The sequence below is a fragment of the Pezoporus flaviventris genome, unplaced genomic scaffold (assembly GCF_033815535.1).
Source record: "Pezoporus flaviventris isolate CSIRO_AGI_PZ_B2104156 unplaced genomic scaffold, CSIRO_AGI_Pfla_v1 ptg000081l, whole genome shotgun sequence".
NCBI lineage: Eukaryota > Metazoa > Chordata > Aves > Psittaciformes > Psittacidae > Pezoporus > Pezoporus flaviventris.
Genome location: NW_026892629.1, coordinates 3,553,087 through 3,567,291, shown reverse-complemented (window position 1 = coordinate 3,567,291; position 14,205 = coordinate 3,553,087). Strand labels below are relative to the sequence as shown.

The following is a 14,205-nucleotide window of genomic DNA, read 5'->3' as shown; positions in this document are numbered from 1 at the left end:
CACTCTCCAGTAGGACGTAATGCTTTACCCAACCACACCTATGTCAATGTAATTGATTTAGCGCTGAGACACTTCAAGGGAAGGTGGATTTGAGTCAATACTTTGACTCTACTTGCAACCAAGCAACGCTATGAGAAGTAGAATAAAACATGTCCAAATTTTGCCTATTGTGTGTGATATTCACCACTTGTTCTTTCCAGAATGGCTTCTGCTCACTTTCCATAGACCCTGAAAGACATCTGAGGCATACACTAAAGATTAAGCTGATCCTGAAACTAGAGCTGCTCCTCTTGGCAGAGAGATATATGAGACCTCAGTAACCAAACATATCCAAGGTCACATTCATCCCTGGCTTCGATCTTTGGCCTCCCTGTGTGTATATTTGTATATATCACATAAATTGTTTAACGAATCCAAAACTAAAGGAAAACAGTTCCAGTCTCCCCAAGTCTTTTGTCATGCTAATATAGCCTGTACGAGACCTACATGCTTCCTATCAGCCCAGGAGGGATCTGATGTTAACAAACAAAAAATGCAGTAGCTCCTGTTTCAGTCCTCTGGTCCTAAGAAGGTGCTGTGTATAGCAGATATCTTGGTAATGCTGTGTTTTTCAAGGTCTGGAAATGCTGCTGTTGTGTGGAGTTTCTGTGTGGTTGTATACAGCCTTGGTCCTATCATTGTGCATTCATTAACAAGGAAGCAGCTGTAAAAGGAAGCAGCTTTGGTATTCTGCCAACCTGCTACAATGCAGTATTTCATGAAAGAAACACAAGTGTGATAAAGAAAAATGTAAACATTGTCCATAAGGATGTGGAAAACACATTTTGCATTAGTTAGTCCTGTACCCCTTCTTTGGTTCACAGTGCTTTTTAAAGATCACATAAAATGATGGAAATTCTTCAGGAGTGGGGTAGGGGTTACATTTTGGGTTTCTTTTTAATAAGACATAGACATATCGGAAGCGTAAACCTTGCTATTTCCTAGTTTTGCTAGAGAATCTAGAGTATACCCCAATGGAGCTGTGCTGATAGATCTTAATTTATATTGGAAAAGTAGAACAGCTAATTTATCTTATCTTTTTTTTACTAACAAAGCATTTCTCTAAAATGTTAATTCATGGATAATTTTAAATAGAAAATAAAAAACTTTGTAAACTTTTCACTAACACCCTATCACTCCGGCCACAGATTCCTCATTTATCATGTAAAATGAAAAGCAGAAACAAACTCTTTAATTATATGAAAATGAGCACATTTTGGTCTTCTTTTTCCTACCAAGAAGGTTCTTTCCCCTTATGTTACATATAGTACACACAATTCTTTCATTCATTTGCCAGATCACTATGCTTTGAGATTGCTTCCATACAGAAGTTTTATCTAACATTCTTCCCTTGTACCCTTTCTGCAGGATCAAGCAGAAAAAGAATAAAAATATAATGGTTTCATATTATTCCTTGCATTTGCTTACATCATTTAAGCAAGAAAAAAGGTGTCTCAGATTAGCAAGAAAGGAGCTGTGAGAACAGGTTCACACAACCCATGTACACTCTAAGGGCAAACCATTATCATCCCAAGTCTGACGAAAGCAGTTGGGAATGAAGCATTCAAATACCAAATCAGGAACAGAGCCATCACCTTTGGAGAAGGGCCAGAGTAATTCACTCTAACTGCTTTAAGACATCTCAGTTTAAGCTTTGGATTTTTTTTTGTAATGTCTGAAACATTTTTCAGGTAAAACCAGTACTATTTCTCTGCCAAAGAGGGTTTCCATTTCAAAATAATGTATTTGGATTTCATAAATATTTAGTATCTCTGCAATATCAGGCATTGTTTACTTTTTTCCTTAAATTCATTCACTGTTTGTATAACTCTAATATGCCCATCATTCTGGAGGAAAGATCACAGTACAGCACTGAAACAGGTGCGTCGCTTTTCATACAACCAAATTTCCATGGTCTGACTGCAAATTGAAGTGATTTTTTTCCTTCAGCGGGAGCAGAGCCCACTTTAGCATGTTGACAAGAGCAGAACTGTACCAGGATGTAAGCAGGCTGCATTTGCCATCCACACTGCAATCCATGCTGAGCAGAGCTAACATATGGGATTTGCCTTTCACAACTTCCCATTTCTAAAAGATTCATCAGGGCCACTGGAAAAAAGAACCAGATGTGATAAAAACTCTGTAATAATTGTTTGGTAATTTTCCAGCTCTGAATCCTACAGTGCAGTTTATTGACACAAGCACCAGGCATCTCTTCCTTCCCTTGTGCTGAACCAGCAGTCTGGCAGGCCTCCCAGTTTTTTTGTTCTTCTTACTGGAGTGAGGTTTGCTGAGAGGAAAGGATTAACAGCACTTCTGGAAACACAGACCTGGTAATATTCTGAGCTGGTTTATATTCATCTCTTCACTTCAACTACCATGCACATCTGGTATTGTCTGGTGCTGTTTTCTAAATTTAATCCTAAAGTAACAATTTTTCCAGAATACTACTGGTCAGTATTCTAGAAGTGGAGCAGAATTTTATTCAATGGCTTAATTACAGGTAAGTAGCTTGCAGAGGGGAACCTGATCTGCCTGCTTGCCTATTTAAGTTACTATAAGCTTCAGTGTAATACCTATGTGCTATCCAGTCCCCTGGAAGAATTAAAAAAAAAACAACCCCCAAAACCACAAAAAAAACCCTAAACAAGCAAAAAACCCAATCAAATAAAAAAAAAAAAACAAACAAAAAAAAACCAACATACAAACAATGCAGAATTTTAAAAAAAGAAACTCTTGTATCAGAAGGACTTCTGTGATGCTCTGATCTACCTGACAGTGAGAGGGTCTTACATGGGCACTGCAATCCTTTTGTGTAATCACATGCTGCTGGAGCACAACCCCATCCTACACACATGAATGCTATTTCATTTCAATTTTCCTTAAAAAAGGCAAACAATGTTTTTCTTCCATCCCTGTTTTCCTTTCATTTTGAGCTAAAGATATATAGCCAGTTCTCCGTTTGGGTTGGGTTGTTGTTTTTTTTTGGACGTTTACAGTCCATTTGTCTTTGAACAGCTTACGTATGCTGTTTATTTCCTGTACTGTACAGCAGAGATAAACCAGAAGGGATAAATTAAGGATCAGGAAAGACCTAAGCATAAGCTGTGAAAGGAGACTTCTCCCAGATGACTCAATTATAAGATGATCACTGCTAACAAAGAAGATTTCCCAAATGTCTCAAAGGACACTTTCTACAGCCACACTTAAAACTTTTACACTACAATGCAGGCCAGAACAGGTTTCTCATAAGAATTTCATTTTCTTCTGCTGAAAAGTTACTTGAAAATTGGACAGCCCAAAAGGAAGGGGAAAACCACATAAACATAAACAAACAAACAAAAAAAAACACAAAAAGAAAAAACCCACAAAAAAAAAAAAGAGTTGTTGGCATTACCTTCTGTTCCATCTTGCATTTCATTTTTGGTTTCACTTGTTCTCATGGTTGAGGGTTCATTTCCATCACACACCTAAGAAAGGTACAATAAATATGCATGCCTACAAAAACCAAATGCATGGCTGTAGAAACTCATTTGAACTCTGCACAGGATTCAAACACATACTCCTGCAATTCAGGTGTATACAGAGGCACACCTGTGTGTTTCAGTAGAAAACCCTTTGCCAAATTCTAAGGGGATCTGAAACCATGGTAATTAAAAAAGCCCAATCCCCCTCTTCCTAAAAGGTTAAATGGGCATAATAGTTAATTTTCCAGAGCTGCATATAAGAAAATGTACTCTTTGAGCTGAAGCCACAGCTTGCGCTGGGAAGATATGGAAAAGGAATCTAGAGGAGACATTTTTGACTGACTGTCCAAATCCCTTCCTCTTGCAAAATCTTACATTGTTGCCTCCCCCACAAGACAACCCCACCCCTTTTGCAGGGTGGCCTGATGTTAGTATCTGTGCTTACAGCTTAGCTTCCCAACAGCAAAACCAAGGCACTTCAAAGAAACAAACAGAACAGGAAAGGTTTTGAACCATCTTCTTCTTTCCACAGTTGTGCTACCTAGTCTCAAGATTTTTGCACATTCTATGAACTGGATGACACCTACTACAGAAAAAAATATTTCACAACATGCATAAAATCTATACCCATATACAAATGGGTACACATATACCCATATACGTTTTTACCCACATATTATTTTTATTATCTTCTTGCCAACTCAAGTCAACAATGACTGTTCAGCATCCTGGATTTTTGACTGTATTTTACTCAAGCACTTTAAAACACCATACTTAGTAAGAAAAAAAAATAAATCAAGTTTTAAAGATTTCTCCTACCAACACAAACCTGTATACTTATTATTTGGTTTTTAATCAAGAAAATCAAGAGGTGGAAGAAGATAGCATGACTACCCAAAAAAATATTACTGCTTCACAGAGCAGAAGAATGGAAAGCTGCCAAGGTACCAAAAGTCGAGCTTCTCTCTGGGAATATGGCAGGAAATTTAGGAGAAACATCAACACAATTGTTGCATTGATGGAAAACATCAACACTATTGTTTTACCTTTCCTCCTGCTTTCCTCCAGGTGAAGGAGGTTACATGATTTTCAGAGGCTATTATTAAACTGGAATGACTTCATACAACTGCAGATGGCTTCAGTCCTCTTTTGTTGCATAAAGAGCTTTCTAATGATGGGACAGTAACAAAGCACTGACAAAAGTTACCTAGGGAGGTTGTAGAAGCTACTTCACTACAGGATTTCTGTCAGAGATTAGATGAATAACCACAAGCAATGCTTTCTGAATAATTATCATGCTTTGGACAGAAGAATGCAGTTTGAGGGCCTACACTTTCAGTCAAGAAGACAGGTTTAGAAGGCTCCCACCTCCCCCCCAGTTATTTCTATATCTAATAAATATTCTAACTGGTTTATACATCTTAAATAATTACAAGCATTTGTCTGTTTGCACTACTTCTCGCTGATGTTATCAATATCAAAACACAGTTTAAGAGACGTAAGTCTACTGAACTCTGTGACATGATTTTCAAACATTACAGTGTGTAAATGCAGTAACATGAGTATTTCTTGTGCTTTACTGAAACAACATACTTGAAAGGGAAATTATACTGCTTTAAACTATGTAATATTTTACTTAAATTGCTTTGCTATTAGATCTTGTAATTTTTAGGTGTAGTTAATTCCAAATCAGATCCCAGAAAGCTTTTATGCAGTTAATATCCCTTCTGTAACCACATGCAAAGCAGAACAGTAAAAGGAAAGTTGTGCCTCCAGAACATACATTTGAGCTTCCAAACTACCCCCACTACATTTCACCTCTATTGAATTTGAAAGGAGTTGCTTAAGGAGAGGAAGCTTTCAGGGAAAGGAGAAAGTTAAACCTCCTCAAAATTTCCCATTGCTGCCACTGCACTGAACAGCAGCAGCAGGAACGAGGGATGGGGCTGAGGTCAGGTAAGCTAGCTATGCACTTCTATCTGGTCAGGGTCTTCCTACAGCTGAAGATCTCACTGCTTTGGGAAGAGCAGACAGGACACACCACTTCTCCACAGAAGAGGAGTTCTAATCTTAGGCTCAATTTCCCTTCCTTCCCCTTTCCTGTGTATGGGAGAGGAGCTCTTCCATTCAATACCCCACGCAAGGAAACCAGGACCCTTCTCAAGACCTGTCAAAGCAAATTCCAACGTAAACTTTAATGACACAGACAGACCTTCTCAAGACCTGTCAAAGCAACTTCCAACATAAACTTTAATGGCACAGACAGACCCTGGGAGTTAGCATGGGGTCTAAGTCCCCAGCTGACAGGCACAGAAGACCTACCCAAAATAGAGGAGGTCAGGCTGACGTCCCTTTTTGTTTTTATCTTTGGAGAAAAAAAAAAAAAGGGAAAAGAAACAAGAACACCAGTAAGAAGTACTGGCTCCTTTCCAGCAGACCCATAAGGAGGGCTGTGCGGCACTACCACCCAAAGATGAAAGTGAGCTTTTGGTAGCTTTCTGGGTGATTGTTGTCAGGAGTTTTGCTTCTGCATTAAAATGAATTCATAATAATTTTACCACAGAGTGGTTGTTTTATTCATCACCTTTAATTTATTCAAGGCCAACATACGTAATTCTTTCAACATACTAAGAGCACTTAATGTAATGTCAAGTTTGAACCAAAGCTGTTCCCATAAACTAGTAAAAAAATTCACTTGGAAATCAGGAAAAAGTCAGACAGAAATCTTCTGGAAATAAACCTTTTGTGCCTGGGCATCCCCCTCCTCTCCCCGCACCCATACATGTCCCTCCCTTCTTTCTGCCAGCATCAAACAAAATGATGATCAGGAACCTACTTTTCCCTTTGAGTCATTCTGGAGCCTGAAGATATCTCTGACATCAGGAATCTGGTGATGTTTGTTTTTTTTCCTCATGGTTTGTGTGACAGTTTCTACTCGCTTTTCTACCGCTGCCCTCTGGGTTCGGGTCAGCGTGGACAGAAACACCATGCTTTCCAGGGGGTCACCAGAGCTCTCACCAAACAGATTTGAAAGACCTGCTTCCTTCAGCCATTCTTCTTCCAGTTCTCCCTCTGAGCAAAGCCAAGAGAAAAAGGCATAAACATTGGGTTTTGAGTATTGTTAGTACACTGTATGTTAATGACATGATAAAGTCAATGCAGTTCACAGGGCAAGTACTACAGGATCCACAATTAAGAATTATCATGACTCTCATGCCATGGAAAAAGCCTATTGTTTCTAAAGAGCTTCAAAAGGGTTAACATGATATCAAAGCTTTTAAAACACTTAATCCAATACAGACTGCTATGGGACAATCTTTATAATAATCTACAGCACTTTTATTAAATCATATACCATTTTATAAATGTATCTAGATATAAATGTGCATGGGGAAGCCTGAAAGCCTCTGATCATTGCTGCTTCGTTGATTTTTAGTCCAGTGCTCAATCTCTTAGCTCCCTTACTGACAGAGTTCTGCCCACTTTTCTCATTAATCCTACAAGCCTTCACTAGCTCACTTTAATGAAGGACCAAACCAGACTACAGGAGTCACCTTAATGCTATTTTTTAATCAGTTCTTATGACATGGTCTCCAGCCTACTGACAGCCCACAAAACAATTGTTGCTTTAGTTTTATAGCTGATAAGGTATCCTTTACTGACAGATCACTGCACATGAAAGAGGAGAAAGCTATTAAATACCATCACTGATGGCAAAACTTCTGCTTCTGAAATCAGTATCTGTAAGGATACTTTAAGGCAATAATGTCTGTCTGTAGCAGCCAAGCTTGAGCTGAATGCCAACAACCCTCTCTTCCAATGTTCAAGCAACATTTCCATTTTTTAGGTATCTAAAAGTACTCCAAAACTGACACGTCAACTTCATTATTGACTGCAGTTTCCCACAGTGCCCAGTGCACATGCAAGTGGGTCCCTGAGTATCAACAGCATTCAAAAAATAGACACAATGCTTTAAGTATTAATTTTACTGTGGCTGTGCAGCCAAATCCTGAGCCTCTCACAAAACTCTCTCAGGTTTTGTTATTAGGGCTGGAAAGAAGGGCTACACTCATTCTCCCAAGCAGATGTAAGCAAGATGTTTCTCATCTCTCCCCTGCCTTGTGTTTGCATGGCTGTATCTCAAGCAAGCCCCCACCTAGGCAGGCCCATCATCCACATGCAGTGTCACACAACTCCCAAGGAGTACTCGTTCCCCCGAGAGGTGCTGCACATTAGGCAAGATGCAGGGCAGAGCAACATCCACTCAAGCTGATCAACTGAACTGTGCTGACTCACTTAAGCTTCATACCAGAATCAGCAGCTCAAGCTAGAGTGGTAACTAGGGGTAAAAAGGCTACATATAAATAAAAAAGGAAATGGTGGGGTTTGGAGTGCAGAGCCTGAAAGCATAGCAGCATCAGTGAGCTGGGAGCTCATGCGCTGCAGAACAATGAACATTGCTTTGCGTGAGAAAGCCTCACTGCTCTTGTCAGATGTCCTGCTTCCTGGGTACATGGGCTCAGAGCTTTGCTACTTTCTCCAGAGGCCAGGCTGCTACCCCCTTCAGAGCACTTGTAAATAGCAGTGATGCTTCAAAACGCTTACAGAGGCAGAAGTGCAAATCCCTTTGAAACCTAGTGAAGCACATTCTTCTTGCTTATGTAGAGGTCATGCTAAAATGCAAAACTCACCATTTTAATTTTGTAATTAATTAAGAGACCGTGGGCCTCTTGTAAGAATAGAAAAGAGGCAGATACTACACTGCTAAAAAATAATCTTTGAGAGAAGGGTGGAATTAAGGATGTTACTCCTCTTTTTTCCTGATAGGACAAGAAAAACAAAGAAATTGCCCAATTTCTTTGAAGATCATTCCCTCAGGAGTGGCCCATAATTGATGCTTCTGAGAAACAAAAATAATACAACTGAACAGTTACAGTAGTTACAAGCGTAGAAAGTTACTCACTAAACTTAAAACCGGTTAATCATTGGCTTGTCTTCTAAAGCGTGAGGTTTCTGTCCACAATAGCTACAATAACGAACAACGCACACAAAGAATGAAAGGGTTAAGTTAGTATAACAGTAAACTATAAATAAAGCTTCAATTGTTGTGATTTGCAAGCACAGGTGCCTTTCTGACGTTCTGCAAATACCATTTAAAGGAAAAACAGCTTTCTATTTATATCTGATAACATTCTCTTGCAGGCCACTGGCTGTTTCTGGTGATACGCATTAGAGACAACAGAATTTTCAAAGTGGAAGCTCAGCAGAGTAGCAGAGTGACCTCCTTTTTGATTAAAGTGTGTTTGGTGGGTGCCATCACTTGAAATAAGACTTAAAGAAAAATCCCTAAAATCAGCAAACTGATGATCATTCACAAGAATTGATTTAATTACCATCTGGCTCTTTCACTACAAGTGCTACTCGTTCTTCATGATTATTTCCTCTGGTTTCATGGATGTTTTCAAGTTCTTTCCAGTAGTCATCCATAGACAATTCATCCAAGGAGTCCTGGGATCCTGAGCGGTCAAATGATGCTCCATCAGGGGTCTTGGAATGGTCATGGTTCATTGTATACTGGCCAGATCGACGGCTATAAGCATAAACCAAAGAGCAATTCCTGATTAGCATTTTAAGATACAGGATATATTAATATATCTGTGACGGCAGTTAGTGATTGTGTCAAAGCACAATACTGTCAACAAACAAACCAAGATACTAGAAATTACTTTTAAAATCTGGAATGTATTTTCTATTCCTGTTATACATATCTCCCAGTTTGGAACAGCACAGGGGTCTGTATTAAACAGGAAATCATGAACCCAAGTTCTAGTAATCCTAGTTACACCAGACTTCTAATTCAACTCACAACAGTCAGTTCCATAAACTTCATGGTATGTATCTTCCTAGCATAACCCAGCATCATAAAGAATTTTTCAAAGTGCCCTTTTTCCTGCATAAATACTTATAGCTTGACAGTATCCTTACTTTTTTCCTTTGCTATTCTGCTTTTATTTTTTATGTTTAGTGTCTATGACGTTAATTATAGCTGAGAAAGGACAAAGTAGAATTACTGAAGTTACAGTTTGTGAAGTAAACTGGTGAGTCCAAATGTTTGATAAAGGCCACTATTTGTTTCTATCTTACTTTCTCTTTGACTGAAAGCTTATCATTTTTCTAGTTTGATCCTACCAGTTTTTGGTTCACATTATGTTGCTAAGGCTTTCAAACAGGATCTTTCATTTTAAGTACAGCTGCAACTGGAATAAAAGAACCCAACAAGCTGAAACAACCTCTAGGTCTCATCTTGACCTCATTAAATCACTGAAAAAAAAAAAAAATAAAAATACCACTGACTTAACAAAGAATTCTTCTTTAACAGCAAAGGTTGTAATGATATCATTGAAGTTGCAGGTCAGCCTAACAGTCAAATATATCAAATCAAAAGCCACAAACTGATTCAGAGTATCAGTGGATTACATGAGTAGCAACCTGATCTAGGTTCAGAGCTGGCCCTACTTTGGGTGGGGACAGATCAGACAAGATGATCTCCAGTGGTCCTTTCTAAACTAGGTTATTCTATTATTATGGCAGTATATCAAAAATTTGTATGAAAAAATAGTAAGTTCTTAACATTTCAGAAACTTCTTCAGATGCCTTTTATGTCTGAATTTGTCTCCATATTCTAAAAAAGAAGGCATGGTTTGGGGTTAAGTAATAAATATCACTTATTCCAAAAGAAAAGCATAACAAAGATCAAGCATTGTGGATTTATCACAATGTAAATGCAGCAAAGTAAGACCTACCTTCCCATTTGGCTGACTTTGCAAGTTTATCTAGAATTAAAACAAAAGCACCTCGTCCTTACATTTTACCTTCGGAAAACTGATACTTGTTAGCTGCCCCTAAGTAAAAAAGCCATACCTTTCTCTCCGAAGATAAGCCCCTTGTGGCCAAGTCACAAATCCTTTCACAGCATATGTGCCTGATTCTCTGATAAGAAATACTAACTATATGGACTTTGCCTTTAAAAGTAAAGAGCCTTATGGAAGGACTATGAGTTTCCACCTGCCCTGCCTTTCAGCTCCAGGTACAAGTTAATAAATAACAATGAATTACCAAGCTGATATGCACCCCTACATCACTCCTTAACCTGTCCTTACTAGAAAGCCCAAGAAAATAAAAATATGTAAAGGAATGTTTAGCTTCTGTATTAATGGCAATAACAACATCTTGTTAGTAGTGCATGTTACCCAATAAACACAATTTCTCCATGGGGCTATCTCAGTTCTTAAACTCCTCCTGACAGGTGTGTCCCACAAGTGACCTGTGCCGCTTGTGAATCACACCAACCACTGCAGAAACACACTACTGGAGCCACATCAGAAGCGTCCCCAGCAGCCCACATAGGTGCCAAGTGTGACTGAAGCAGGTCAGGCTTCCCAGCCTCTTGCAGCTAAAGGTGCTCTGAGCAGACTGGATCCCTCTCACAGGCTCTGTACACTTGAATTTCAGCCTGAGTGAGGTCCGATTTCAGCTTATCGTTCCTTGGTTTAACCCTGTAGAGCTGCTCAGCAGCTCTTTGGTGGCCTTTCACCTTTGGAACAACCTGCAGCTGAAATTTAACTGCCACAGTGCACAATGCAAAAGATAAAACTAACAGACTGAATATGTTAAAAGCATGCATTTTGGCAGGCTCTGGCAGGCTAAGGTGGGATACGCTGCCACAGGCCTGCTCTACTTGACCAAACATAAGGCTTTTCCTAGCCTGACCTTTCCATCTCTCATTAATGAACCAATACAGCAACTCCCAACTTTGAGCTGACTGTACTGCCACGTCTTGTCATGAAAGCCCTCACAGAGAGAAAGGCACAAATGACCAGGAGAACATTCCAAGAAATATTCACACAAAAAACTCACTGCTCTGCTCTGAATCACTCCTTCAAAAGAGTCCATATTGCTTTAGGCCATTCCCAGCTGGCAGCCCCACAGCATCAGCAGCGCCTGGGCTCTGCCACACCACTCCCACTCCATTCACTGATTATTTGTCTTCCCTCATCTGACTCGATCAATCCCCCATCCCCAGTTTCTGTTTGGACTGCAAACTCTTTCAAAGCCATACGCATTTGTCCACATCCAGAATTCACATTTATCTGCACTAGGACAGAGAGAGGCTTGGGCTGGGAGAGAACAATTGCTAAAACTTCAGCTAAAAGAGGTCAGATTTTACTTTCAGTTCATTTGGTTCAGTGTTTCTTGCTTTGCATATCCTACCAGAGGAAGACACCAGTGTAGCAGTACTTTGTGCTTAATCTGCACAGTAGTTGCTACAGGCATCCTTATATCGCTATTCCTCCTGTGAATCCCTGTGCACAGAGGCACAGACAAGAAAGACTGAAGATAATGAGGACAGTTGGTGTAAATGAGAGAAGAAAAATAATTTTTAAAAAATCACAGCATAAGGAGAAAGAGATTGCCAAGTAGGATTTTCATTTTCGGGTATCTGTTGACAAGATGAAGAACATGGGATTTCTGCTGTGACCTTCCACTAAATTCAATCCTTCTCCAAACATATGCTTAGTAAGCACTACTGCATATCACACAATGAAAATGCACAGGTGGGAACAAGTTAAGGCCAAGAAAAAAAGAAAGAACAAGGGGAAAAGGAATAAATCTCAGTAGTAATATTGCAAGGATTGTGGAAGCAAGGTATATTTTTAAAAATAACTGATTCCACATTCATAGAAAGGCTCATAAAAAAAAACCTTATAAAAGTATTTCAAATGCCCCATGTTGCAAGCTTTAAAATTTTGTAGAAGACTCCTTTCCAAAAATCTATTAGTTGGAAATAAGTAGAATTTATTACAAAAAAAGACATTACTGCAGTTGCAGACAAGAATTACTTCTGAAGAATATTCTTAAGTTTTTAGATGTTCATTTTTGTATTTAAAATGTGAAAAATGCAGCTGCTTTTCAGAAGTATCTTCAAGGAGATCTCTCTTCTTCTTTCCCCAGAAAATGTAAACTACCACTAAAACATAATCTCTTAATTTCCAAACACTACCCATTTTTCATTTCCAATTACTAAATGGCAAGTTTACTCTCCAGCAATTCCTCCCTCCACTCCCCCCCCCCCCCCAAAAAAAAAAAAAAACTCATATTTCCATTAAGGTCTTCACTAACAACACTCACAAACTCTATTCAAATCTTATTAACATCCATTTCCAATCATTAGTAAATAGGTTATTCTGCAAATAGCTTTACAGGGAGCAGTACAATACTTTAATTTCCAAATTACACAGTCAGTTCTGACCTCTGATACTCAGACACATGCCCTTTCCAGCCAATGAGATATTTACGTGTTTATCTCAGTACAAAACTGAGCCTCCAGGTATAAAACCTTTTCTTCAGTATAGTTACTGCAGTCTTTTACCAGAGTCAATCTTCTTGTCCCACCCACTGGAACGCATTTATTAGAAACATCAGGGATGCGAGACAAAGCACTCCCAGCCCTTCCAGAGGGGAGCCACTAAAAACTATTCCGGTAATGAACACCGTTCATTACATTTACAAGGAAAGAAATCAGATTTGGGTTATTTCATTAAGCACTGATGAACATCACATTGTGGCAAGTACTTAAGGGGGAAGAACTGTGTGCAAATATTTTCTTCAGCCTCTTTTATTTTCCCTGAGAAAGGACCAACTGTATCCTTTCTTAGACTGTAGGAAAATATGACTCTTCACATTAATCACTGTTTTACACCATAATAAAAATGTGGGGTTTTTTTTCAGGTTCTGTCAGCCTGACTTTGATTTCATTAACAGTCACTTTATACTATAGTATACACTATATATATATATATGCTATTATATACACTTTAACTACTATAATCTATACTACTGCAGTTGTCTTTCTTCCTTATTTTCTTTCTGTATCTCCCTGTCCGCTCCAGTGCCTTTTTAGCAGCTCACAGCTGATACTTGTCATGTGTAAACTACAGCAGCTAGAGATTAATCAGTTAGTAAAATGGACTTTCACTGGCATTTCAGATAAATCCAGTTCACAGAAAGCTAATTTTGTCCTTTCACTTTTCTTGCTCAAGAACTAAGGACTATGTTGCATTTTAAAACAGTGAGTGATGAGAAAAATATAATCCCTGTCATTTCTATAGTGCTAGCCTCTAATTTTGGATCTGAACACGACCTTTCTACATCGCTACTTAAACATCGTGATTGTATGGTAGCCTTATATCATGTATATATAAGGGTAGGCAAACACTAAACGTGTAAATATACCGAAAAGCAGAAATACTAAATGCAACTATGTTGATTACAAAATGAGGGAATATAAGTACACTGCTGAACCAAACAATAGTTTAACAATGCTAAAAGAGAACTGGAGTTCCTTTAAAAGGATTATTACAGTAGAGCTCGCTGACTCCAGGAAAGGACAAAGTCCAACTACTCAATACTATATGAACATGAAGCAAAAAGATACCAGTCTCTATAATATGTTACCTTCTTCCTGAAAAAAAAAAAAAAAAAAAAGCAACAATGTATGAAGTCCAAGTGAAAGGGAGGAGTAGAAACTGCTCTGCCTGCAACTTAGGAATTTCTGTACAGGGCCCTTTTTCCACCCGATTTTGCCAAATTCTGGAATTCAAAATTCAGACCTGAATAAAAATTGTCACAAATCTAAAAA

At 38.7% G+C, this 14,205-nt stretch overlaps 1 protein-coding gene across 7 annotated transcripts in view; it reads right to left on the bottom strand.

Moving 5' to 3' along the window:
• ARHGAP18 (Rho GTPase activating protein 18) overlaps positions 1-14,205 on the bottom strand; it is a 93,929-nt gene that overhangs the window by 29,517 nt on the left and 50,207 nt on the right. For 5 of the 7 annotated variants that reach the window (XM_061474988.1, XM_061474986.1, XM_061474987.1 and 2 more), the window contains exons 2-4: positions 8,900-9,096; positions 6,343-6,578; positions 3,437-3,509 (exon numbers count right to left, since the gene is read on the bottom strand). In XM_061474988.1, the coding sequence (XP_061330972.1) occupies positions 3,437-3,509; positions 6,343-6,578; positions 8,900-9,096 (506 nt within the window). Of the gene's footprint in view, positions 1-3,436; positions 3,510-6,342; positions 6,579-8,469; positions 8,533-8,899; positions 9,097-10,427; positions 10,565-14,205 lie in introns of those variants that run through there. The other 2 variants (XM_061474990.1, XM_061474993.1) reach the window with 2 other exon arrangements.